The 27,030-nt window shown below is 41.7% G+C and overlaps 1 protein-coding gene across 6 annotated transcripts in view; it reads left to right on the plus strand.

Moving 5' to 3' along the window:
- The first annotated feature begins 2,411 nt into the window (after nt 1-2,411).
- Nucleotides 2,412-27,030, plus strand: part of dmxl2 (Dmx-like 2) — a 39,392-nt gene continuing 14,773 nt past the window's right edge. For 5 of the 6 annotated variants that reach the window (XM_068318839.1, XM_068318858.1, XM_068318869.1 and 2 more), the window contains exons 1-38: nt 2,412-2,795; nt 8,329-8,454; nt 8,888-8,959; nt 9,072-9,150; nt 9,365-9,509; nt 10,075-10,141; nt 10,242-10,414; nt 11,191-11,371; nt 11,460-11,640; nt 11,790-12,008; nt 12,190-12,461; nt 13,017-13,286; nt 13,466-13,695; nt 13,808-14,010; nt 14,463-14,584; nt 14,864-14,953; nt 15,061-15,169; nt 15,250-15,369; nt 15,449-15,676; nt 16,344-16,630; nt 17,565-17,737; nt 17,824-18,475; nt 18,614-18,943; nt 19,024-19,143; nt 19,818-19,953; nt 20,741-20,851; nt 20,954-21,123; nt 21,580-21,677; nt 21,761-21,926; nt 22,473-22,737; nt 22,829-23,031; nt 23,151-23,543; nt 23,706-23,888; nt 23,985-24,281; nt 24,376-24,567; nt 24,687-24,763; nt 25,366-25,496; nt 26,744-26,989. In XM_068318839.1, the coding sequence (XP_068174940.1) occupies nt 2,709-2,795; nt 8,329-8,454; nt 8,888-8,959; nt 9,072-9,150; nt 9,365-9,509; nt 10,075-10,141; nt 10,242-10,414; nt 11,191-11,371; nt 11,460-11,640; nt 11,790-12,008; nt 12,190-12,461; nt 13,017-13,286; nt 13,466-13,695; nt 13,808-14,010; nt 14,463-14,584; nt 14,864-14,953; nt 15,061-15,169; nt 15,250-15,369; nt 15,449-15,676; nt 16,344-16,630; nt 17,565-17,737; nt 17,824-18,475; nt 18,614-18,943; nt 19,024-19,143; nt 19,818-19,953; nt 20,741-20,851; nt 20,954-21,123; nt 21,580-21,677; nt 21,761-21,926; nt 22,473-22,737; nt 22,829-23,031; nt 23,151-23,543; nt 23,706-23,888; nt 23,985-24,281; nt 24,376-24,567; nt 24,687-24,763; nt 25,366-25,496; nt 26,744-26,989 (7,204 nt within the window). In that variant the 5' untranslated portion in view covers nt 2,412-2,708. The remainder of the gene's footprint in view (nt 2,796-8,328; nt 8,455-8,887; nt 8,960-9,071; nt 9,151-9,364; nt 9,510-10,074; nt 10,142-10,241; nt 10,415-11,190; nt 11,372-11,459; nt 11,641-11,789; nt 12,009-12,189; nt 12,462-13,016; nt 13,287-13,465; nt 13,696-13,807; nt 14,011-14,462; nt 14,585-14,863; nt 14,954-15,060; nt 15,170-15,249; nt 15,370-15,448; nt 15,677-16,343; nt 16,631-17,564; nt 17,738-17,823; nt 18,476-18,613; nt 18,944-19,023; nt 19,144-19,817; nt 19,954-20,740; nt 20,852-20,953; nt 21,124-21,579; nt 21,678-21,760; nt 21,927-22,472; nt 22,738-22,828; nt 23,032-23,150; nt 23,544-23,705; nt 23,889-23,984; nt 24,282-24,375; nt 24,568-24,686; nt 24,764-25,365; nt 25,497-26,743; nt 26,990-27,030) is intronic. The other variant, XM_068318847.1, reaches the window with a different exon arrangement.

Consider the following 27,030-nt stretch of genomic DNA (forward strand, 5'->3'; position numbering starts at 1 on the left):
CTCATGCATCATTTTTTAAATCAAAGGGCGTTGGTTGTGCATGAAATTCTTGATGTTTAGTTGAATCTCCTCCTCCTTTAGTTTAATCTCCACATGCCCTCTATATTATGATGACATTTAAGAGCAACTATCACACAAAACAACATGAATAGTGATTGTTTTGGTCATAAAATGTAATGCATAAGAAATTACACTCAAAGTGTTTGTTTAGTTTCAACCCTTGACTCACGTCAATGTGCTCAAGCAGCTTTTAAGGTCAGCATACTGTATACAGTGTATGTCCTGATTGACAAAACAAAGGCAGTCTAAACACTGTAACTTTATATCCATCACAATAAAGCTTTAATTATGTAAGATGTTGAATAGTTTTGTTACATTTTTGTCCCTGGAAGCAGATTGTGTTGCACCTGGGGCTCCAACTGGAGCTAGCTCCCTCCAGCTAGCAGTCATCCATGAAATGGGAAAATCTATAATGCATTTAATTCTGTTCTCTGTAGATCAAGAATGTGTCCCCAATGACACAACAGGGACCACAAACACTGCATCAACCTTCTTTCAAGCCTACCGCACAAATCATACTTACGGTCGCTGTGTTTTCCAACCTTTCTTACACATGCATTAGTGTGTCTTTTGTCTTGATCGAAATGCACTCATTGTTCATAGATTTGCTATACATTCGCAATGGAATATAATTATAGTTCTATATCAGTGCTCTCTGTTGGATTCCAGTCAGTTATACAGTTCTTCAGATACTAATTTCTATAATAAACAACACATGAAAAAAGTTATTCTGTCTTCAGTCAGACAGTGCCTCATGGTACAATCACATTTACCTCCCTGTAAGAGCAGAAGAAGTCTTCCATAATTCTATACAGCCACGTAGGTATGACACTCCTGATTTCTAATGGCTTAGAAAGAAGGGGTTGTTCAGTTTAAACATTATACTGGTGTTGTTCTGCGGTAGACATTACTATCACATTATAAAAATTTAAAAAATGTAATAGCAATCTTCATCCTGTTCAAACATTGTTTTAAAAAGTCAATATGTACTTCAGTATGATTCTATCATTGATTATTTGTTAATACATGTACATATTCAGTCTAAACGCAAAAGTTGTAATATCTTACACTATTAGTTTAACCATAGGTTTAACATGACAAATGTGCCCCATCATTGTTGTTTATACTGTTTGTATGCATGTATCGAGGCTACTGCCTGCAGTTTTCTTTTCTCATGCGTGTCACAGTGGCTAACAGGCAGGCCGTGCATGATGATGTCAATGTGGCTTAAATAACTAGGCCACAGCCATGGTGGCTGGTTTCATCACTACCATAGATCTCTGCCAGTTCTGTCATCATTTGGGTAGAGAGAATGAAAGCGAAAGTGTGAAATGTGAGAGGATTTATGAGAGGTAGACAAGGGAAGGGGGACAGAGTGTATAAAGGTGATTGGGTCTGATGAATCTCATCAGTGAGGTGAATGAGAAGAGATAAGGAGATGAAGGACCGTTAAAGCTAAATAAATCACAGCTGGGTTTCTGTTAAACAATTGTGGACATCACTGTCACTGAATTTCATATACTGTAATGTAGTTGTATCCTGTGGCCCCGACACTAGAATTGCAACTTCAGATAATTTCTGAAATAAGTTTAGAGTCAGGTTATTTATTTGATCAGTTAGCAAAAGGTGAAAGAATATAACTCCCTAGAAATCAAATTACTTCTTTTGTCTGAGTCAAGTCCTAGATGCATTTATTTTGCATTTGAACTTTCTACCTATTGAATTATTATCAGTAAAAAACCAAACCATCATCATCATGATCAAGTTAGTGATTCAATTTGATTGCTTCTCAACGAAAATCACATTGAAATTAATTAGACTTTCAAATGTTAATGATTTCAACAAAGTTTTCAACACATATTTGGTCAGAAAAATTAAAATGACTTATTTAAACATGTGAAACCATTTGAATAAATCTGTCCGTCTCATTTTAACTCTGTTTCATGTCTACTTTATTCGCTAATTTGATACGTACTTCTCAGCACTGCCAGCACTCTTTCATTTTTGGTTTTGATCTCAGACTCTACGTTTATGATCAATGAACACAAATCATCGACTGAGAACTGCTCGCTCTGCACACCGGCGCGCCGTAAACATAGATCTACAATATTAGAACTGCTCAAAAGCATTTCAGAAAAAAACACTATTGCTAAATAAAGCACGTTTAGCTCACTTTATATATTTAATAGAACACCGTCTACAGCTGAGATTTTATTGGATAAGAAGACCAACGAGGCAGTAAATGAGTAACTGAGTAGCGATGATCTAATCTAGATTGCGTACATCTATGCTCGTCCAGTCGTGCTATGACGGCGTCGTGAACGCGCATGTCAGCTTCGCTGCAGAGATCCCACTGACTCGGCTCTCACGATCAATCGTAGAGATGGTGTTGACAGCGAGAGACGACCGGCGGCCAGTTTTACATGTCTAAATAGATGTCAGGCCGGGGGAGATCACATTCACACGGGCCGAAACGCAAAATTCCTCTGCAAACCTACCGTTTGCGGAGGAAGAGGGAACTGGCAGGCCGGGAAGAGGAACGCTAACGAAACTGATGGAATTCCCTGTCGCTACTAGATGGAGAAACCTAAAGGGTGGACTCGTTATTAATAATTAAAAATCAATTTTGCTGCTAAAATAGGAAGAAAATGCATCTGCATCAGGTGCTAACGGGAGCTGTGAACCCCGGTGACTGCTGCTATTCGGTTGGAAGCGTGCTTGATATCCCTTTTACGGTGAGATTTGATTTTCATATTTGACACCCATTGATGCTAACGACTGACTAGCTAGCTAGCTAGCGTTGTATTGGCTGGGAGCGGACTTGCTAGCAAGCTAACGCGCTAGCTAGCCGGGTAGTATGCTAGCCCATCTGCCGCACCGAGGGATTCACCAACCGGGAGTCGAAACTGATGGAGCAGCTCCGAAAAAAGTCCCTCTATCAATTGCCTCGGCAGTCAGACAGACACGGACAGGAAAGCACCTTTGAAAAAAAATCACTTATTTGAAATATGTGTTTATTTCTCAAAGGAATCGTAATTTTTCTTATTTTATCGCTCCAAGACGCTCCGATGACCTCTAGCTGCAACTCTTTACGTTAGAATTATTGCAAGGGAATCCCTTTTGCGCAGGCAAAACATTATTGGCAAATACTTGGAACGGGCTAAATTTTCCAGTACACACAACACATGATTTCACAACTGATACATTTCCCAACTGCATATTGCGTAAAGGTAGTTTTTTGTGTTTCTTTCTCAACTAGCTTAGCTTCCCAACCGTGTGGCGTTAAATCCTTCTCACGGATCATTAGCTCGCTGTCATCCCAGCATCAGCTGCGCCAGTCGTGACGTAGAGAGCCATATATGGACACATGAAGGGATTCTGGTGACGTCAAAAACAAGTTAGAGAAACGTGGAGCCGCCTGACGTCATTTTTAGTGCAGTCAAATCTACTGGTATTTTTATTTAGCGCATATCAATGCACATTGGAGAACTTCATATCAGTAGGTTACAATAAATTATAGAAGGAAGCAGAACTGTGGCATGAATCAGTTCTTCTTTTGAATAATGAAGATTTTATTGATGACTGGAACATCTTTTCTTGCTCCATCAAGAAAAAAACACCCTCAAAAGTCATTACTGTGCAGTAGTTTTTAAGTGATTGATGCAAAATTGAGTTTTCACCCTGACATGTCTTTGGCTCTTGGGGGGTCATATTTTATTTACTGTAAGCTATTTCTGTCAAAGGTAATGCAGTGAGTCATTTGGAAAAATTACTGCAGCATCTTTTCTGAAATAACGTTTAGCCCGAATGTAGGTTTTGTGGTCCACAAAGATTGGAAGCAGGGAAAATGTTCCCAATCTGTTATTACGTGATAATGTCAGAATCTAGTTCAAGATTATAACTGTCATCATTTCAGCCATGTTTTGACTTCAGTGGTTGTAGTATCTAAGATTATAAATAAATTGTTTATACATAAATAGAATTTAAAGAAATATCCATACTGTATGACATACAGAATGTGGGTCGTGAGGCTTTTTAAATCAAGCAGGGCTGAACCCAAATGTAGAAAGATCAATGTAGAGGTAAAAAGTTGATCAGAGAAATATAAAACATTAGATGTAATAATCTATTGTTTAAACAAAAAATGACTGCATTAGTTATATTCTAGCAGTGCAGCCAATAAATTATTAAGAAACGATGCTTTTTTTCCACCATGGGCTCACACTGAGAACATTGTGAGCCTGTAGACGGGCTGCCAAATCGTCTCTTGTTCTGATTCTGTTGCCAGGATGTGAGGTGGGGCTCTGTGTTTTTCAGGACTTTTAACTCAAGGATTACGTGTGTTCCCAAACGGATAAAAATAGCACAAAAAGAAAAGAAGTGTAGTTCAGTTTAGTAATTATCATCATTTGCTCATTTTGTTGTTGTTGTTGTTTTTGTTGTTGTGATGTGGTTATTGGATGAAAAGATCTGTCACAGAAGGAAAGATGACTCTGTTTACACTAATAAAAATAGGTTAGCTGCTCCTCATGCATTATTTAGGCCCAGCACACTGATCATAGCCTCATTAAACGCACACATTTAATGAGCTTATTTTTTTTGCCACCTCTGCACAGCAGACCAGGCCTTTCCTGCTCGGCCTCCAGAACAATGTCCAGGAGCACTGGGTTTGTTGTCAGTAGGGTCAGAGATCGACTCTTAGCCTGGGGTTGCATTGTTGACTTTTCCAGCAGTTCATGAAAAACAGAGCAGACTTTTTGTCTTGAGAGGCTGCAGCATGGATTTACTGACTCCCAAAGCCTATGCTGTACATTCACTGCCAATATGGCAACGATGACTGATAAGCTCTTTTTATTCTCACATTCACACTTAATGCTTGTAGTTACTGACTGATTATCGGTGATAGTTAGAAGGTAGTTATTTTTCTTTCGTAATGAAATACTTGTACGTTCACCACCAGTTTATTTCTGTCCCAGACGTCCAGAGGAGTTGTTCCCCTTTCCCTTAATGCTGACCCCCCCCCCCCAGATCAAGGATGTTCGAATATAAACAAATGGTCTTTGTACCGAGGGTCATATTTGCTCAGCCACATTCAGACGAAGCTGGTGATGAGGCTGAAGCCTTGCACAACGCCAGAGGGGCTTCAATTCTATGGCGAGCGCTTATTTTCTCTGTCTGAGAGGATATTTGAAGAACACCAGACATCATGTCCAGTTACACTCACAATGACCCCTAAGGGTCCTAGGCCTGACCGTGAGACACACACACACACACACACACACACACACACACACACACACACACACACACACACACACACACACACACACACACACACACACACAGGCTTCTACTGGGTTTCACGTTCATCTCTGTTGATTTTGATCATTCTTTACTTTTCGATATATCAGCATATGAGCAAATATTGAAATACACATATTTAGATTGTTCAGTATTTTTCAAATGTGTTTTCACCTGAAGGAGTGTTTACAGTTTTTTTTCCTGGGTTATTTAGATGTGGTTGTAAATGTAATGTAAATGCTATGTCGCTTTGATATTCAGAGCATCTGATGACTCATCAGTTAAAAATAATATTCTATACACTTACAAAGCATAGAGAGACAATGCACATCTCATCAAGGCATGTTTTATGTACTTATTATATATTTATATACAGTAGATAGATACCTTGAGATAGGAGTTTAATTTGACTGAGCTCGTAAGTCAAACAACTCGTATCTTAAATTAATTTTCCCCATTTAAAATAACTAAAATCATTATAATCCATTCCAGCCTTGAAAAGTCCCAAAGCCCCTAAATTATAATTTAAATTTTTTTTTCATCAACCAGTAGACATGCATGGTTTTCCTGTGCATAAATAACTATATTTAAGTTAAATAAAAAAGGATAAAGTATGAAAAGACATGCAAAATCACAAGCACATGAGAGTTAAGCCTTTACTCTATGGAGAACAAGTGGGAAAGAACCGAGATGTGGTCTCAGCTGATGTTGTGTCCATCCACCAACGAGATGTTGTCCCGAAGCACAACTTTAAGATCAGATTTTTTTCTCGTATATCAAAGAAAAATATGGAGCGAGTGACGGATCTTAACTCAAAAAACTTTGCTTGTATGTCAAGGTTCTACTGTATATATATTTATATACATATACATTTTTTAACTGTCTAATTGAAGAATTAAGAAGATTTATATCACATTTTCTTAGTGCTGAAAATTGGCTGATAGAAGATGCAGTTTTTCCCATAGAGGGACATTCAGTTATATTTGGATTCTGCAGAATCTCAAGCATTTCCGCGTCATGAGATGAGGCCCTATTAATGAAACACTCGCTGCACCTTTAATAGGAATGTTGGATTTCCTTCAGACTTAATTGAAATGGCTCTTTGCATTCAGGTGTGGGGTTATTTATGGCAGTTTGTGTAGCAGCTGTGGTCGCAGAACACTCGCATGATTGCGTTAGCAAGAGTGTATCAGTGGCATTTTGGAGTGATCTCTCACTCTTTTCTCTTATCTGCTTGTATCAAAGCACAGGACTGTGATCCGTTTGTAATAAATTACCCAGAATAACAGCTAAATCCTGCATTAGTGTTGGATGTATACTGAGGCACACTCATTATAAGATATCACATGGGTGTTCATCTTGACTTCTAAGTTTTTCCCGAAAACAGATCAGATTGATTATTGGTAAAATGATGTTACCTCAAATAGAGCTGACACACTCATATCCGTTTTCTCACACATGAAGGTGAAAGTGGAGCGTTGTGCAGATACATCTGAAGCTTTTTATTAAACGGCATTTCTCACCGAAGTGGCAGGTGAATGTAATTCAGCGCTAGACAGTTGTTGAAGAAAATTAATATTGCATTGCAGTGGCTGTCACTGATATTGTGGTGCAGGTAATATTTATCCAAAGGCAGCAGCTTTATGGTCGACGGGGAGGAAACGTTCAGCGGATTCATGAGCTCCAGATCCTTGGTTTTAAATGCGAGTACGTTCACATAGTCTGCATCTGAATCAAAAATATAGATAATTATAAAATAGGTATGAATGAGCCAGCAGACCTTTTATTCATTTGATTCTAATGAATTCTTAGCTGACTAATAGTTACAAGGTTCAAATCTGTCCAGCTGTCTCGCTTGAATTATTGCATATTATTACACTTTCTGAATGGGAAAAAGAAATTATGACGCCGTACTACAAATGCAGTCTGGCTCCAGGCCTTACAGATCCAGTTTACCTCCTGAAAAAATGATCGTGCGTGTGTGTGTGTGTTCCATGGGTGCAGAGCAGTCCTAGACGGTGCATGACGGTGACCGCTTTTAATTCCAGCTGTAATGTGCAGGAGGAAACGCTGCAGTAGTAATAAAGCACAGACTGCGCTTCCCTCTCTTTTCTTTCTTCCCCTCTCACATTCATACGCCAACAATAATATAAAATGGATAATCTCACTATATATTATAAGACATGGCGTAATGTTGTCCTGCTGTCTGACCCAGCGGTTCCTGGCCTCTCCTCCTGTTCTCCTGAATAATAAAAGACACGAGCCGTCCTGACTGTACTGTTGCTTCAAGGTTCGTCTGTCTCCCAGGTGCTGCCGCCGCTGACTATCTGTTTCCCTGACGCGAGCAACAGCATTGCATGTGTTGTATATCCATATATTGCACTAGAGTAGGTGTTCATCTTCACGATATAATTTAGATTTACCTTTCTATTCGGTCGTTTGTGTTCATTTGTTTCCCTGTCAAAGCCATGGTTGTCGCTGCCATGCGGTGCTAATCCTGGAACATTTCACTCAGCTTATGCAATATTCATAATGCTGCCTCTGAGTGCTGTGATGATCTGAGTGGGTTTAAGACGTTATATTTACTGCTGCAGCTTCTTTTCATGAGTTACAACCTATTAAAAGAATGAAATCTTTGCTGATTAATCATTTTATTGATTTGACAACATGTAAAAATAAAAGTGACTTCAACCAATGTTGGTTTTCAGTATGGTTTGATGTTCAGATTATTTTAAGAAGGTTTAAATGTCCAAAAAGTCTGGTTTCAAAGCACTTTTTTTCCCACCAGTTGTCCAAAAAAGCCAACACTTCATCATTGATTGTCTTAAATGTTGAAGAAAAGCAGAAAATAATTTTTAGTAATAAGTCGAAATAATGATTTGTAAGACGTTATGTGATCTTAAATGTATTTTATATCATGTAAACATTGTTTTTTGATGTGTTATCCTGCTCCTGTCTCTTCTCCAGGCCTATGGCTCAGGTTGTGATGTGGTGATCCTGGCCGGTGACTTTGAGTGTGTGCAGATTATCCCTGGAGCTCAGAACGGAAACATTCAGGTTGGCTGTGTGGAGTGCTCCCACCAGCTCGGCAGGGTAAGCGTTGATGTCACACTGAGATACATTCTGAAATCATTTTTGTTCTTTTTCCACGTGGTAAAAAGAAGTTTATAATTAAGTGGACAAAAAGAAATAAAAGTCAACATTCAAATTAGGAAGACGATGCGTTCAAGTTGGGTTTTTTCACATCTTCTGTCATCTGTGTGAGAGGAATGTGTGTTCACACACACATAAACAGATAAGCAACAGCATAAAACCCACTTAAAAGAATATTTTATATAGTCGGTGTCAAAGGCAGCACTGGTGCAAATAAAATCTATAGTGGGATGCCGATTTTTTTGGTGCAGGTGCACCTAGGAGCCCTGCAGCACCACTCCCCACCTGCCCCTCTTCCTGTGGTAATGGCTGTGCAGAAGCACTGATGGGTTGAGTAATGTTGTGATGATGAACGCGGCTCTTTTATTTTTAGATCGCTGCATCATACGGGAACACAGTCTGCATCTTTGAACCTCTTTCTACCAACCCAAACAAACGCCACAAGGTGAGCATGAACGGCAGCGTTTCATACCAGTTCAGGTCCTTTTAATCAGCACCTAGTGGCCTTAATCACTGTTGGGTGTTAATAATAATTGCATGTTGTGTATTGCTTACAGCAGCTTAACTATCAGTGGCAAAAGACTGGGCAGTTCTTCCTCAATGCCATCACTTACAACCTGGCCTGGGACCCACAAGGTATGTCGGTGCTTTGTTTTCTGTATTTAACCGATTCACTGACCGCCTGACTGAAAGCATCACACTGAGCACGGCTCCTATTACAGCCCCCTGAGGTTTGGTCCCAACCAACACGTGCATTATGTAAGAGCCACAGCGTGCACGCGGCTCGTGTGTATTGTAGTTGCCGACGTGGGACGAGAGGTGTCTGACACGGTGCTTTTTGTGTCCTCAGGGAATCGTATCCTAGCTGCAACTGAACGGCTGCAGCTCTGGGCTCCGCCTCTGGCAGACGCTCTGATCGAGGAAGAGGATGGGCAGATAACCGAAGACAAGTCCCATCCTGTCCTCAGTGACTGGAACTGCGTCTGGCAGTGCAAGTAAGCTTTAGCTGTGACATGTTGGACACGAGGAATTGCATTGGTTAACCATGTACACATCCTGACAGACCTAAGCAGTGAACAGATTGTCGGTAATGTGAAGCTGGTGTATTTCTTCATTCTGTTCTACTTTTTTTTCTCCTTTGATTTGCTGTCAAGTCAGCTTTAATTCTTTCTCTTGAAGGTTGTGAAAGTACAACCCTTTCACTCGTGAAAGTCTTATGAGCTGTTACTGATTATCCAAACTCATCTGCAACCTGCCTCTCATGAAAGGCTTCTGCATGCTGTTGTCAGCCGCTCCTTTGTGTCCGCCTGGGCTTTAAGCTGTACAAACAGTCGTAGACATATAATACCTTATTAGTAATTGACATCTGATGATACGCATCCATTCTCAGGAAGGAATCTACAAAAGGGAAGTGCAACCACTAAAATAACTTACCATGACCCGTACACAAAGTGAACAAACACACACACTCACACTAACAGCTCATAGGAGAACTCCCCCTCCCCCCCATGGAGAAGTCAATATAGCTGATATTATGTTCGATGTTTGTGTTTCTCTCAGGACAGCTGCATCTGTTCACGTTGCAAAGTGGTCTCCTGATGGGGAGTACTTTGCAACTGTTGGGAAGGTAAGCAGTTTATATTGATAGATTTTAAACAAAAAAAAAAAGTTTGTAAATGGGTTTATGATTTCATGTGACATATGTTAATGCGTGCTTGCACGTACAGGATGACTGTTTACTCAAGGTGTGGTATCCCACCACGGGCTGGCGCTCTGCAGTGGTGGTCCAGGACCTCCTCGATAAAAAGCCTCCCCCTGTTCACTTCTCCTTCGTTTACCTGGCCCATCCTCGCTCAGTCACTGGTGTGTCCTGGAGGAAGACCAGCAAGTTTATGCCCAAGTAAGAAAAGCATGCTCACAATCACAACCGATTCAGACACGTAGTTCGTTTTGGTGCAACGTGAGTATTTTTTGCTGAAAATTGAGAATTTTTTTTCTTTACTCTTTCAAAAAAATTCTGCTTTCAATGCAGCTCCATTTTCAAAATCTTCCACATGCATATTGATCCTGCAAATTGGGAAGTGCAAGTCGTTATCATTTAGGTTGAATTAGCATTTAGCCTGCAGGAACAGTAACACATGCAAGAAGCAGGGCTGAGTCGTTATCATTTTTAAAGAAGTTGTATTTTGATCAAAATATTTCAGTCCTGTATCTCACAGTCAGTAGTATTTGCTGCAAGTGTCCTCTATATAAGTTTCACATTACACTTAGTTTTTCATAATTACAAGGCAGTCGAATTTTGTTTCCGTTCGACTGAAAGGAAAGAAGAAGAAATGTTCTGTGTCGGTTGTAGTGTTTTGTTTTTTTATTTTCAAGTCATGTTCAAACTCTTTTTTCTTTACTCTCATGCAGTGAAAATTTGAAGACGTTAAATATTCCACCCATATAAACTCCCACTGTATTATAATTATTATTTGGACAGTATAATTCATTCTGACCATAAGATGCACCTTGTGTCTTGTTTTTTTTGTTTTTGTTAGTTTTGTTTTTCTCCAGAAATAATACTGTAGAGATGGTGTGGAATAAGCCACACTAGTGTATATAAATACCTACATGAACAGACTGATAAAAGATAAACTGCTGCATAAACCCGATGCATTCTCGTATTCTCCCCAGGGGTTCAGTGTGCAATGTTTTGCTGACCTCCTGTGAGGATGGTGTGTGTCGGTTGTGGTCAGAGACTCTGCTTCCAGAAGATAGTTTACTTGGAGGACAAATCTCTGAGAACACACACACTTTCAGCTCCAGCTTGCCGGGTCTGGCAGGCAATAAAGACAAGATTCAGCATGCTTTAGAGGTACGCTCGGTCAGATCTCATGAAGTAATTCATTAGAAAGAAATGAAATGATCTAACAAGTTTTTTTTTCTGTGCTTCACTCTGTCAGTCAATCCACCACCTGAAGCATCTGCGCCGTGGTCGGCGACGGTCCTCTGCTCTAGTTGCACACAGCGAGCTGCTGCCCTCTCAGCTTGGCACACAGGATGCTCACACTCACCGCCATATTGCTCATCATGCTAATGCACTATGCCACTTCCATATTTCAGCCAGTATTAACCCCAACACCGGTAAAGTATCTTGTTTTTGAACTAGTTGAACCACTTATTAAGTGCAGCTCTGATTCATCTAAACATATTTTACAATTCATTTATCTTTTTCTCAACCATATCATCCATTTATGTGTCTTCCTTGTCTTTTCTTCTTCTTCCTCTGTCAGATATTCCACCAGTACTTGCCGAGTCTGCAGTTTTCAACCCAGACGATGGCTCTGGTGGAGGAGGTTTTGTGGTTCACTGGCTCAACAATAAGGACCTCAGCTTCACCTCCTCTATGGACCTCTTCATGCTGCAGCTCCGTAAAATCTCCGAACAGCAGCTGGAGCAGCCCACTGAGGACCCCCTCGAGCCCGAAGGATCCCCCATGAAGTTCGACTTTGGTACGTCCTGCAACCTAGTCAACATACGTTCCTTAAAACATAACTGTGTCAAAACCACATCATTATCCACTTCCACCTTGTAATGCACCAACACCGCGTCAAGTTCCTCATATGGTAAACTTTACTGTACTTAGCAATAAAAAATTTTCTGATTCTGATCCTGTTTTGTCTCGCTATGCAGACCTGGACGAGATGTCAGACAAAGCCTCCTCCGAACTCGGTGAAGAGGGCGAGCCGGGGGAGCAGGGGAGCACCAAAGCGTCGTCCCCGGGGTCCAGCTCCAGCATGCCGCTGCCCTCCATGCTGCTGGAGAGGAAGATGGAGACGCTGACCATTGAATGGAACAAAAGCCCAGACATGCTGTTCACCATCCACCCGTCCGACGGCTCCTTCCTGGTTTGGCACGTGAAGTACTTGGATGAATTTAACCAGGGAATCTTCCAGCAGGTTCAGGTGAGCAGAAAGTTAAGAACATGAAACTGCTTTTGTAGTCATCTTGCAGTTTCCACACTAGGCTGAACATATTTATTAATATTATATTATTATTTTATTAATTGTTTTTTCACAGTTTGTACCTTTGATATTCAACCATGAAGGTCTTTTATAAAAGTATTATTTATTTTTGGAGCCCAGTTTTGATCTATGATTAAATTTTGTGTGTGTCTTTATTTAAACTATACATTTTTATTATTAATTTTGCACATTTTTAGGTTTATAAACTTATGTTATTCATTGAATAGAAATATTTGTTTAATTAAGAGGCTATTTTGTCAATGCAGGCTGTTTTTTTCTTTATTCCTTAACAGGATGACATAAAAACTGCTTGACAGGGGTTCATAAAACTTAGTTCGAGGGTTAAAGGGAGGGAGGTTAAGGTTTTTACTCATAAACTGGTTAGCTGGTGTCACAGTGGTTGATCTAAATTAGTTAATGTCTTCCTTAAGGCTGTACAACTATAGAGAATGTGTTTGTTCTTATTTCTAAAACTTCCTTCGATGCTCCCACCAGGTGTCCTTCTCCTCTCGTATTCCGGTGGCATTTCCTACGGGAGATGCCAACTCACTAAGCAAAAATATCCTGATGTATGCCTGCACTTTGACTGAGGGGGGGAGTGCCAGGTTGGGAGAGCAGGGGAGGATGGTCCAACATGTCTCCCATTCTGCCTCGACCTCGGCTGGTTTGGGTTCACCCGCTCTGGCGTCGTCGCCCAACCCTCGCCCCGGCATCAGTCCTGCCGTCATGATGGTCTCCAAACATGTGGATGGATCGCTCAACCAGGTAAAATCAGTGTTAGGGACCAACTGAGCTATTATGGGATGCACTACTCGTGCTGCCAAGGATGGGCATGCTGTGGAACGATTTTCCCAAACGAACACTTCTTAACACTTATATTTATTTGTTTTTAAATTGTCTGTGTGCGTTCACTCACAGTAGTAATTTGTTCCTCCCGCCTGCAGTGGGCGGTGACGTTCGCCGAGCGTTCTGCCTACTCCAACGTATTGACAGTATCTCACAAATTCCGATACTGCGGCCACCGCTTCCACCTGAACGACCAGGCTTGCCACACAGTGCTGCCCCTTCTACTGACCTCCTCCCACCATAACGCGCTGCTCACCCCTCCCTCGGCCCCCGGCAGTATGGAAGGAGAGCAGCCTCCTACCTTTGCTTTACCAAAGGGACTTCCCAGGTACAGAACAGAGAGAAGATGGTAAAAAAGACCCAATGAGAAAGAGCAGAGGAAAGAATAGGCATGATGATGCTTAAATGTGATTTCTAACGACTTCCTTCTTCTCTGGCAGGAAGCAGCTTCGAAATGCAGCTACAAGAACCTTCCATGACCCCAATGCCATCTACAGTGAGCTGATCTTGTGGAGGGTGGACCACATCGGGCCACTATCCTGCACTGGAGGGGTCTCTGAACTGGCCCGTATAAACTCTCTGCACACCTCGGCCTTTAGCAACGTTGCTTGGCTGCCTACATTAGTTCCCAGCTCTGTACTTGGTAAACACATTAAGGACTTTTGATGTGATGGAAATTTTTGAAGTTCAGTTGATGATGAAATTTTCTTATCTGACATTAACTATTTAGAACTTAATGGGAAGTTGAGTTGTTTTTCTGTTGCTGAACCATCTCAGCTTCTTCTTTACCGTGTGATATGAAGTGACATTTGGCTCTTTATAGTCTGTCAGTTCAAATTGAATCAAAGTATAAGATACAAACAGTATGCAATGGATTCCAGCCATTATAATGTGTATTCTAGTTTCTGTAAAGCTTCTGCTGCTTGTGGAAGACATGAAAACTTTGAAAACAGTACCATCGTTCCATCTGTGACTTTTCTCCTGCTGCCCAATGATAACGATTTCTTCAAATTGAAAATATGCTGCAGCCAAAATGTTATTTAATGTTGATTAGCGCCGACTGACTTTTCATACAAGCTGTGTTGTGTCCTTTAGGAACTTACTGCAACAGTGCCAGTGCCTGCTTTGTGGCATCAGATGGTAAAAACCTGCGTCTCTATCAAGCTGTGGTTGATGCCAGAAAGCTACTGGATGAGCTGTCTGATCCCGAAACATCTGTGAGTGGAAACGCTAAAAGCTGCTGAAAGAAGATGTTCACTTCCTGTCTCGATTGAGAGATTTTTTTTCCCCCATTCTATTTTAAACAAAGATTTTAAACAAAAAAAAGTAGTACACAATCGACATTCAAACTTATCCGTCATAGTAAGTGTGTGTGAGTGTGTGTTATAGAGCCACCACTAGACTTTAGGCCTTCCTTTAAATCATCAGTTTTCACCGTGTTGTTTCAAATGCTCTTCATCAAATGCGTAGCTGATTGTTTTATATATGTCTGTTAGAAACTAGTGGGCGAGGTGTTCAACATTGTCAGCCAGCAGTCCACTGCCAGACCCGGATGCATCATAGAACTGGACGTCATCACAAACCAGGTTAGCAGCCGCTCTGGTATTTCACAGCCTAGTCCTGTCAAATACGAGGTGGAAATTATGAAACCTGATGAAAGTCATAACTTTTTTCTGTTTCCATGTGCATCCAGTGTGGCGCCAACACCCAGCTGTTGCATGTCTTTCAAGAGGACTTCATTCTAGGTTACAAACCCCAGAAAGAGCCTGGAGTGTACCCACCGGCCTTTCCATCTGGTGACGGTACAGCACACCCCTTAATCTTCTTCTTCTTTTTTTTTTTAAGCGGCAATTAGACACTAATTATTTTTTTAATTAAACAGATTACCAACCTGCCCCGTTCTCTGAGAAGTTCTTCCTGGTAGTGATAGAAAAGGATCTCAACAGGAACTCTGTACTTCAGATGTGGCACCTCCACCTCAAGTCTGTGCAGGCCTGTGTTGGTGAGCGCGCGGTTCACACATCACAAATAGTCTACTGAAGTGAAGACCAGCTATGATTTAACGTACTCTCTTTATCTAGATGAACCCGGTCCAGATTACATCTTCCAAAGCCAGCTAAATGTTCCCAATCAAGTCATGAATCCCGACTCGTCTCCGGAGACCTCTCCTATCAGACCTCTGCCGCGGTCAGCCTCTACAGCCAACCTGCAATCCGCGAGCAAACTCATCCTCAGCTCTGAGCTGGTGTACAGCAAGCGGCTTGACCTGCCACATGGGGTGGAGGTTACCAGAGCGACCCCATCTGCAGGTTGGGATGGATCACAATATCTTATTGTAGTCATATTATAGTGAATATGTAAAAATTTGCTGTAAAGTTCCTAAAAGTTCTATTTTTTATACAGTATATGGGGGCCAAAAAGTGGCTCACCACATTATTTAATGTGTCCCGCAAGACCAGAAAAGGCCAGAGTACATTTTGAACAAAGTTAATGTCCTAACTTGTGTTTGATTTTATTTTTATTTATTTATTTGATAGTTTGATCCTTGATTGATGGACAAATTAAAAGGATTTATGTTAAAACAGCAACTAAGAAACATATTTTTTCTGTTTGACTGTATGAATGTGTGATTGTTTAACTTGAATAAGTAGTAAATTCAGAGTTAACATTCTCCTTAATTTAATATTAAGGAGTAGTTACATTTATTTTACATTACACTTAGTTACATTTAGTTACATTTATTAGTTACATCTGGCCCTTTGCGGACAGCTATTATGCTGATGTGGCCCTCAGTGAAGATGAGTTTGACAGACGTGGTGTAGACAGTTATTGTAATAAATTACATGTGAGAAATGCTTCTACTTGTTTGTTTTCTGTCTGTAAACCTGTAAACTCAATCCATAAAAAGTTAGAATTATGAACTACCAAACAGCTTCACATTGGTTGAGGTAACATTCCTGGAATCATCTCTTCCAGGCCACCTGAGTTCCTCCTCTATCTACCCCGTTTGCCTGGCTCCATACCTGATAGTTACCACCTGCTCTGACTCTCGGGTGCGGTTCTGGCACTGTGCAGTGGAGTGTGACGATGGCTACAGTGAAGACGACCGGGACAACCGGGTGTACCGCTGGCAGCCTTGGGCGCTGATGAACGAGGAGGAAGACAACAACAGTGCTGTGAGCGTCTCCGGACGGCCTGTGGCCGTCTCCTGCTCCTACACTGGCAGGCTGGCCGTTGCCTTTAAGAAACCACGACAAGGGCAGGTAGGAAATTAGAATTTAACTTTTTATTGACTTTTGTGATGTAAAATTTGAAGTGGAATTATTTTATAAAAAGAAGGATGCAGTGTTCTCACTGTGATGCTTTTGAAATCTGTACTAGATTTTAAAAGCTGTTTTGGAACGAAGATTTGAAAACTATCAGTAGCTGCAGTGTAGTTCTGTATGTGGAGCTGCACCGGTCATAGTGTCACATTCTAAGACAGGGGCTCAAACTCCTTTTCACCCAGGGCCACAACAGGATAACGGCTGTCCTCAAAGGGCCAGATGTAACTAATGAATGTAACTAAATGTAACTCAGTGTAATGTAAAACAAATATAACTACTCCTTAATGTTAAATAACTAAATTTATTATTTAATAAAGTTACCAACATTACAGTTACACAGAAAACATATATTTGCTTGTTGCTCTGTTATAACAGGTTATTAAACCCACAGAACTCCATCAATCAAGGATCAAACTATCCAAGTAAATCCAAAAGCTGTTGAGTCGATCCACTGGACGTTAAGAAAGTTCTTGAAGACATTTCGTCTCTCCTCCAAGAGACTTCTTCAGTTCTTCTTCAGAAAAGAAGAAGGATCGACTCAACAGCTTTTGGATAACCATGACCTGGATGACTGAGAACCTACACAGATATCCAAGTAAATAAAGAAAAATAACATCAAACACAAGTTAGGACGTTAATTTTGTTCAAAATGCTTGTGTCAAAGTTAAAATGGGCTGAATTAATGCATTGTGGGAAATGTAGTTTTTGATCAAAGCACACTTTTCACCTATTTATTTTTAGACACTGACCTTTAATGCTCTTGCGGGCCACATAAATGATGTGGCAGGCCACATTTGGCCCCCGGGCCTGAAGTTTGACACATGTGTTCTATTAGAATTAAGACATTTGAAGATGTCAAACTTGTTTCCAGCTGCTGGGGTCTGCAGAGGACTTCTCCATGCACGTGTCCATCTATGAGTGTGAGTCTACGGGCGGCTCAGAGTGGGTTTTAGAACAGACTCTCCACCTGGACGACTTCACGAGGCCGTCAACAACACTGGACCCGAGAGTCAGTGTGGACTCCAACCTCTTTGTCTACAGCAGGTCAGGGGGGGCTCTGCTTGTGTGTTTGTGTATTCAGTCACTGTGTGTACACCAGTATGGGTGTCTCATGTGTTTCTCCATACCAGGAATGACCTCTACATGAGTAGAGACCACAGCTCCCCAAACATCAAGCACTATGTCCATCTGGACTGGCTGTCAAAGGAGGACGGCTCTCACATCCTGACCGTGGGAGTTGGTTCCAACATTCTGATGTACGGCCGAATATCTGGCATGGTCAACGAGCAAACTAGCAGCAAGGATGGAGTGGCTGTTATCACCCTTCCTCTAGGGGGCAGTATCAAACAGGGGATTCGCTCACGGTGGATCCTGCTCCGGTCTGTGGACCTCTTGTCCTCTGTGGATGGCACGCTGTCTCTACCGGTCTCCCTGTCCTGGGTGAGGGATGGCATCCTGGTGGTCGGCATGGACTGTGAAATGCACGTTTACGCGCAGTGGCACCAGGACAAAAAGCCTGGTGAGGGAGAGGAGGGCAGCCTGTCATCCGCAGACATTACCGGAGGTCAAATCGGGGGCTCGTCCTCAGCCTATGAGGGAAGATCTAGGTCTAAAAGTGTGTTTGAAGGGAGCGCCGCGGTGGACGAGGCCCTTCGTGCCCCAGCAGGTCTTCAGGAAGGAGGACTGTTTGAAGCAGCTCATTCGCTGTCCCCTACTCTACCCCAGTACCATCCCACCCAGCTGCTGGAACTAATGGACCTGGGCAAGGTTCGCCGGGCCAAGGTAAGACTGCTTCTGCCTAAAAAAAGGATAAATTGTGAATCTATGGTAGACCAGAGTCCAGCACTGGGAATCCAGATGGATTTAGAAACCATGGATCACATGAACAGGATCGATGTTCTGTTTTCTTCTATGCGTTAGGCCATACTAGCTCACCTGGTTAAGTGCATTGCTGGAGAAGTCGCAGTTGTGAGGGATGTGGAGGCAGGTGAGGGCGGAGCCAGGAGACATCTGTCCCGGACCATCAGCGTGACCGGCAGCACAGCCAAAGACACCATCGTGGCCGGCCGCGACGGAGGCAGGGACTACACGGAGATCAACTCCATCCCCCCCCTGCCCCTCTATTCCCTCATGCTGGCGGACCTGGACACCTCATACAAGGGGGCAGAAGAAGCGGCTAAAGGAGCCAAAGTGGCTGATGGTGAAGGATCACAGAAGTCCAACGAGGACCAGTATTCTGACCTCTTCCAGGTGGGGACATTTAAGTTGTTTGTTGTGGTCAGAGGTGTGGTTCGCTGACACCATTAACTCATTTTTTCTCATGTTAATAGGTTCCAACAGTTACCACAGATGACTTTGTGAACTTTGCCACCGACAAACCAGAGAAAAAGTCTCGAGTTATTAACCTTTCTCAGTATGGACCTACCTATTTTGGACCAGAGCATGCTCAGGTATTGAACCGTTGAAAAAAAGGCAACTAGAACGATGAAAAGTGTTGAATCAGTTAATCCTCATCTGAAGTCAAACTGTTAAGTCTTTCATTATTTTGTTTTTTAAAACAACCAGTACATCCAGATTTTCTTTTATTCATTTTGAAGCTCCCTAAATATGCTTTATTTTCTCATCTGTATCCACGTTTTATTCCCTGGCAAGTTGTGGATTTTATTTAAAAAAAAAAAAAAAACTTACAATGTCAACCTGCTGACAAACACACACACATGGGTGAATGAATAATCTCATTAGCAAATTAGCTATTGCACTGTCTGAAAAAATTCTAAATGTAATTGTCATTCATGAGTTGGATTGGAATTATTTTTGATTAATAGTGATGTAATATCGTGGTATTGTTAATAGTGTTGTAAGAACACAGTAATAATGGTACAATAATAACCAGGTATGCCAATCCTCTGATTTCTATGAATTAATAAACAATGTAATCGTTTCATATTACCAGATTATGTTAATTCAGGTTACCCAAGTAACTTCAGCTTTTCAATTACTGTTATTTAGTTCACATTACAGCTGAGACTATAAAAATCCCATCAATACGTAGCTGTGCCTTTTGATCTGTCGTCGTGAGTGTGTTGTCTGTGTCCTTCATCACGTTTCCACTTTGTGTTTCCAGGTGTTATCCAGTCACCTCATGCACTCCAGCCTGCCAGGCCTGACCAGACTAGAACAGATGTTCTTGGTGGCCTTGGCTGATACCGTAGCAACCACCAGCGCAGAAGTCGCCACCTCCACTGATCAGCAGTACACAGGTCTCTTCTTATGTTTCTGTCTCAAGGTTTCAATCATATTGGTGATATGTATAGTAAATTAAATAACAAAAAGTACAAATAATTTAATGCAACAAGGCCAACTTGAGTTCGAGACTCTCTTACAGAATTTTGCAACTGCTAAATAGACATTTTATTGATTTAGTGACATAAAATATTATGTATTTTCACTTTTTTATTTTTCCAAACAGTTTACACAACTCGCTCTCATTTTATCATATTTAATTGTTGAATTTTATGCTTTCCTTCATTTGACACCTGTGACAATACAAACTCAAACAGACACAGCCCTGCTTTATAAACTTGCATTGTGTTTTGGCATGTTGTACCAGTGTCTACCAGTGCAGTAACATTCACCCTTGGAAATAGATTGTATTTAATGACTTGTAAAATGTAAGCATAATTGTTCTTCACTGCGTGTTCCTGGATACAGTTAATCTCCAGCCATCAAGTCTTAATTAACACAAACAGTGCCTGTACCGTTCTGCTTCAGCCGCATGTATACAAACACTCTGCTCTATTTCCATTATCTTTGTGTTTTTTCTTCATTTTTCCATCATATTTATTTAGTCTTTTGAGGGGAAGACATTAGCAGGTTGTTCCTGGGTAAAGTAAGCATAGAGAGAGTATGAAGGTTCAGGGACACCTCTGCCTCTGAAGGCATTTCATGAACCCAAGTGATACTGGATATTTAATGAGCTTTGCTCTCTGCCTGCTGTTTTGACACCAGCGTTAGCTAGAATAACAGATGATTTTTGTGTTTGTGCAGGTGCTGAGGCTCTTGATGAGTGTGGACTCAGGTACCTGCTGGCAATGCGTCTCCATACGTGCCTGTTAACGTCTCTCCCGCCCCTCTACCGCATGCAGCTTCTCCACCAGGGTAAAACTCACCGTCGCTGTGCTGATATTGTGACATAAATATGACACATATTCCTAAATGCTGTTCTCTACAACAATAATATCTGTGGTTCCCCTGCGGCAGGTTTATCAACGTGCCACTTTGCATGGGCCTTTCATTCGGAGGCAGAGGAAGAGCTGCTGAACATGATCCCAGCCATGCAGAGAGGGGACCCTCAGTGGTCTGAGCTCAGAGCTGTGGGAGTGGGTTGGTGGATACGAAACATCAACACGCTGCGAAAAATGGTTGAGAAGGTACAAGAACACAAGATTTTTAAAAATTAGTGTGTTGACAGTGTCACCTTTCTTTTCACTAATGTTTTTAGAGAAAGTTGCAGTATTTTTCAATAAAACAGACATTGAGATTAATTAACAAATCATAGTTATTGTTTTAACTACAAAATTCAAAGGCTTTTTTTTCTTGAGACAAGCATTAACTTTTGTATTGATGCACAAAAAATAATTTCCTTTAAGGAGTCTACATGTATAATTATATGCAACTAGGGTTATTATAAAGAAGAATGCAAATCAAAGAAAATAGGTACTATACATATCTTTTTTTTTAAAGTTAAAGGAAGTATTTACTCTGACGAGACAATATTTGAAGTATTTAAATACTTTTGTTCCTGTTTGATCCTGAAGTGAACAGATTCTTCCAATAAGAAAAAGATGTAATTGTAAATGTAAACTGTGACACTTGTGTGTTATCAGTTAGGCAAAGCTGCGTTCCAGAGACACAATGACCCTTTGGATGCTGCTCTGTTCTACTTGGCTATGAAGAAGAAAGCTGTCCTATGGGGACTCTTCAGGTTAGACTACTGGTTTACGAACACAATATTTTGAAATCGCTTGCCGTCATTTTTCAGTAAGCTCATTGGCGTACGTCTCTCAGGTCCCAGCACGATGAGAAGATGACTAAGTTCTTCAAGAACAACTTCAGTGAAGACCGCTGGCGAAAGGCAGCTTTGAAAAACGCTTTCTCCCTGCTGGGAAAGCAGCGCTTTGAGCAATCCGCTGCTTTCTTCCTACTGGCTGGATCACTCAAAGATGCCATAGAGGTGATTCCAAGATGTATCTCGTAAATGTTGGGTCTGCACCAAATCTATTTTAGATTTTTAAACTCATTCTTCTGTGTGTGCTTCATTTTTGTTTTTCATTTTGGAGAATATGAACTCAGAAAAAAGAAATGTGTTGAGTCCCGGCCATAGCCTTGTTTCGTGGGAACTAAATGGGGATTGTGTGTGTCCCTATGAGAGTAAATTTAATGGATCAGCAACACTGCAGATATCTGTTACTGGGAGAGCTGGACAGCCTTTATATCATATTAGTGAAGTCTAAATTATACTGATAAGATGCATGCAGAGCCTACATAGCTTTCCTTGGACTGAGATTTCATATCCCACAGCAACAACACACAGATATCCAAAAAAAGAAATGGAAACGTGACCTCCATGTGTGGTTACAGAACACTTTATTATTTGTTACATTTTTTCGTTATAAAGTTGTTTCTCAGGAAAAAAAAACAAATGAAAAGTAAAAAACAAAAGAAAAAAAACTACTGTTTCAACCCAGCCTCACCAGTCCTGCTGCTCTGTGTTTTGTAGGTGTTAATGGAGAAGATGGAGGATCTCCAGTTAGCAATGATCGTAGCGAGGCTGTATGAGGCTGACTTTGAGAAGTCTTCGACCTGCCAAGGTCTCCTTCATGAGAAGGTCCTGGGCTGTAACCGGGACGGTAGTGGTTACCACTGCTCTAAGTTACACCCCGACCCCTTCCTCCGCAGCATAGCCTACTGGATTATGAAGGATTATACCCGAGCACTGGACACGCTGTTGGAGCGAATCCCCAAAGAGGAAGACGAGAACCCTGGTCGGTTTGTTTAGACGTTTCCGACTGGATTTCACATCAAAGATTCGCTCGAACCTGTCTGTTCATTCTGGTTTCATCTCTTCTGTCGTAGATGTCATGGTGAAATCTTGCAATCCGGTGGTTTTTAGTTTCTACAACTACCTGAGGACACACCCCTTGATCATCCGCCGCCACTTTGCATGTCCAGAGGGGGCGGCGGCCAGTATGGGCCTCACCACTGAGAAAAGCAGTACAGATGAGATCAACCTTATAGAACGCAAACTCTTCTTCACCACTGCCAATGCACACTTCAAGGTGAGCTTGGATGGAAATTGTGGCACCTCATACTGGTCCAGTTTTTTGGTTTTATAAATAATAATATACAAAAAACAAGTGTTTAGACATGGTTTTAATGATGTATACATTTTCTGTAGGTGGGATGTCCAGTTCTGGCTTTAGAAGTTCTCTCCAAGATCCCCAAGATTACCAAGAAATCTGGATCCTCACCGCTTAGCAAAGCTTCATCCAAGTCCAACTTAAACCCAAACAAACCCCTGGAAAATGGAACCCAGGGAGGGTTAGACTGGGGCTCCCCAGCAGCCCCTGCCCACGCGTGGGGAGGAAACGATAGCGTGGGTGTTTTGGATTGGAGCCAGCCGATAGTTAAGGCGGAGGATGACGAGCTGAAGCTAGACTGGGGAGACGACAAGGACAACGATCTGGATGAGGAGGACGATGGTTTGACCATGAAAAAATCCAAGTCTGAGTCGAGAGGAGAAGGGGGTGCAGAGAGCGGTGGGGCCAAACTGCAAAGAGAGAACTCACAGGTAGGAGTCATTTGCATAGTGCATCCTTATAATCTTTGAAAGAAATCCACAGATTGATCTGAAGACTGTAGAAAATCTGATTGAAGGCCTCTCTTACGAACTTGAACGCTCATGTGAGGCGAGTAAGTCTGCAAACTCTCTTGCATTTGTCTCATTGATTAGGTGGAGTCAGAGGTGGATGTGATCGCAGAGCAGTTGAAGTTCCGCGCTTGTTTGAAGATCCTGATGACGGAGTTGCGTACCCTGGCAACAGGCTTCGAGGTGGACGGTGGGAAGCTCCGCTTTCAGCTGTACAGCTGGCTGGAAAAAGAGATCGCAGCCATGCACAAGATCTGCAACTACAAGGTGTTAGAAAACTGATAATATTTAATTAAAGAGTAACTTCAGATGCTTTCTTCTTGTTGTTCTTATTTATTCATCATGAATTTTGTCGACGCAAAGGTGGATGGAAAAGACGAGGATTCAGAGATGGAGAGTTGGAAGGAGAGAACGACATCAGTAGATATTTCAGATGAGGCCCTGGACCACACAGAGGCGGGCGCCTATGAGCGTCACCAGATGGAGCGACGTCGTCTTCAGGCCAAGCAGCAGCACTCCGAGAGGCGTAAGGCGTGGCTGAGGAAGAACCAGGCCCTGCTGAGGGTTTTTCTGTCCTACTGCAGTCTCCATGGAGCCAAGGGTGGAGGAGTCACCTCTGTTCGCATGGAGCTTTTGTTCCTGCTGCAGGAGAGCCAGCAGGTAAGCATATACATACCCATACTAGATGTCTAGAGACGTGAAAATGGCAGATAAACTCAAGTAAACTTGTAAACTTTTTTACTTAACTCTGTAGGAACTCACGGTCAAGCAGCTTCAGTCTCCTCTTCCTCTGCCCACTGCTCTCCCCCTGCTGTCTGCTTGCATCGCCCCCACCAAGACGGTGATCGCTAATCCCGTCCTCCACCTCAGCAACCACATCCATGACATTCTTCACACCATCACCTTCATGGAGGCTCCTCCACATCCTGACATCATTGACGATCGGGTGAGAACCTAAAACCTTAAAACAGACAAACATTAGAGCGTTCAGACTTTATTCCAGTCGGGTGAAGCTGTTCATTTGTATTTAGATTGAATTAAAATACGCTTGTCTTTATCCCTCAGGTGAACGCTCTGCACACACTCGCGGCATCTCTATCTGCTTGCATCTATCAAGCTCTGTGTGACAGCCACAGCTACAGGTAACAGCATCTTCTGTTCAGCACCATCAGTTCAAAATATTTACATTCTTGAAAACATCTAAAAATGTATCAATCCTGATGGTTTTTCTTCATTATCTGCTCACCCTTTTAAACTGATGACTGTTGCAGGTGACAAAAAAATGACTACACTTTTAGAAACACCGCAATTCTTCAACCATTCACACAATCGGCGTAACTGCAATGGATTCTGAAAGCTGAGAAGCGCTGCTTTGTACTGATGTATTGTGTTGCCACTACAGTAAAGGGAAATATATCTTTAAGGACATTTCCAGTAGTGGCAGTGTCGAATATCAGTGCAAAGCAGTGCTTCTCAGCTTTCAAAATCTGTTAGAATTTCGTCAATAAGACAAACTGTCCTGGAGTTGTGGTATTTCTCATAATGTACTTCATTTTCCTGTCGCTGGTGACAGTTTTGTTGTTCAAGGTGCTCATTTTCAGCTCAGCTATCCACACCCTGCTTTTGCTCAGTGTCTGTTTATGTCGTAAGAATGAAGAAGGTCAAAGAGCTTATTTCCCAAATGCTTGAGTATGTATGTTTTGTATGGTTGTGTTCATTGTTTTACCTTTTTTTGACTTTGCAGCAGCCAGACAGAGGCTAACCAGTTTACAGGGATGGTTTACCAGGGCCTGCTGCTCAGTGAAAGGAAACGATTGCGCACAGAAAGCATTGAAGAACACATAACGCCCAACTCTGCTCCTGCACAGTGGCCAGGTAACAGACACCAGGGGTTAGTCTTTCATTAAAATTATCATTATTATACTCTGACAGAACGTCCTTGAAGGTAATTTTATATCATGATGCAGAAACCTCACAGGATGAATGAAAAGGAAATTGGCTGATGCGTCAGCTTCCAAGTCATGACTGACAGAGAATATGAAAAGCCAGCGGAGAGGCAGAACAGAGCAGGCTGTCTGGTTTTTTTTTTTCACAGCAGCAGATGGTGTTCTATAATGGGAAACGGAAGCAGACCGATCACGCCATCATACAAATCTTCTGTGAACGTGTTCTGTTTTGTGTGTTGTTGACATGTGCTAATATCAGAGTTTATTTTACCTCAGAATAGTGCATCCCAAATAGATTTGTGCATCCCAAAAGTAATAACAGAATACACAGTAGAAGCCATATGCAAGGATTGAGTTTTGCCAATAGTACAATATAAAAACTAAACAAACTTAATTTTAATGATTTTTATTAATAACAACATCATAACTAAGTAGATAAAAAAAGAATAAAATTACATATTTTTATCAAATTGTTACAGCCTGGTGGTCGTTCTTAAAAAACAACAATACAGTTTTAGAAATAAAGATGTAATTTTTTTCCTCACTTTTGCTTTGCACTCAATAGTTTTCTTTGCCTTTAATTCATATATTCACCTCTGGACACTGCACCGCCCATAGAAAAAATTGCAAATGTTCAGATTTTTCCTGGTTTTTGCTCAGCTTCTTCTTCGTCTTTATCTGTACTATCTATAGTAATATCTGTCTCGTTTTCTTCATTACATCTGTTTTTTATTCAAGAAAGCCCTCATTGTTCTCCAACTTTTGTGTCTATTTTGGAGTCATGGTGATAATGTCGGACTAACTCCTCGCTCTCACTGCATCGTGTATAACAGGCAGACCTCGTTTTGCTGTTTGGTCGATTATAATAAGACTGAATCACACAGATGAACCTCTTGACGAGAGATCAAAACATAATGGTGATTTCCGGGTTCGAAATTTAAGTGGAAAAATGAATAAAATGTGAATATTTTTGCTGAATTGGAAGTGCGTTTTTCCCCAATATTCTATCGCAGAAAAAGGTAGAATTGCGTCCCAGGGCCGTGCGCTGTCTGATGATCGTGCGTCCCCTGTCAAAAAAATGTGCGTCAAAGACACAAGGACGCACGCAAACGAGAATAATAATACTTTTGTGAATAATAATACACAGTGTTGTGTATGGATGTCCTCTCCCTCCAGGTGTTTCGTCCCTGCTTTCCCTGCTGACGTCTGCGAGAGAGGAGGACCACCCAAGACTCAACGTTCTGCTGTGCGAAGCCGTCGTCGCCGTTTATCTCGCGCTGCTCATCCACGGTCTCGGCACCCACAGCAGCAACGAGCTCTTCCGCCTGGCGGCGCACCCCCTCAACAACCGCGTGTGGGCCGCTGTCTTTGGTGGTGGGGCCAAAGTCGTGGTTCGACCAAAGAGGCCAGAGCTCCCACCAGGTATAATAATTATTTCCACTTTATTGGTACATTTAATTCAT

Source organism: Antennarius striatus, chromosome 1 (genome assembly GCF_040054535.1).
Source record: "Antennarius striatus isolate MH-2024 chromosome 1, ASM4005453v1, whole genome shotgun sequence".
NCBI classification, from domain to species: domain Eukaryota; kingdom Metazoa; phylum Chordata; class Actinopteri; order Lophiiformes; family Antennariidae; genus Antennarius; species Antennarius striatus.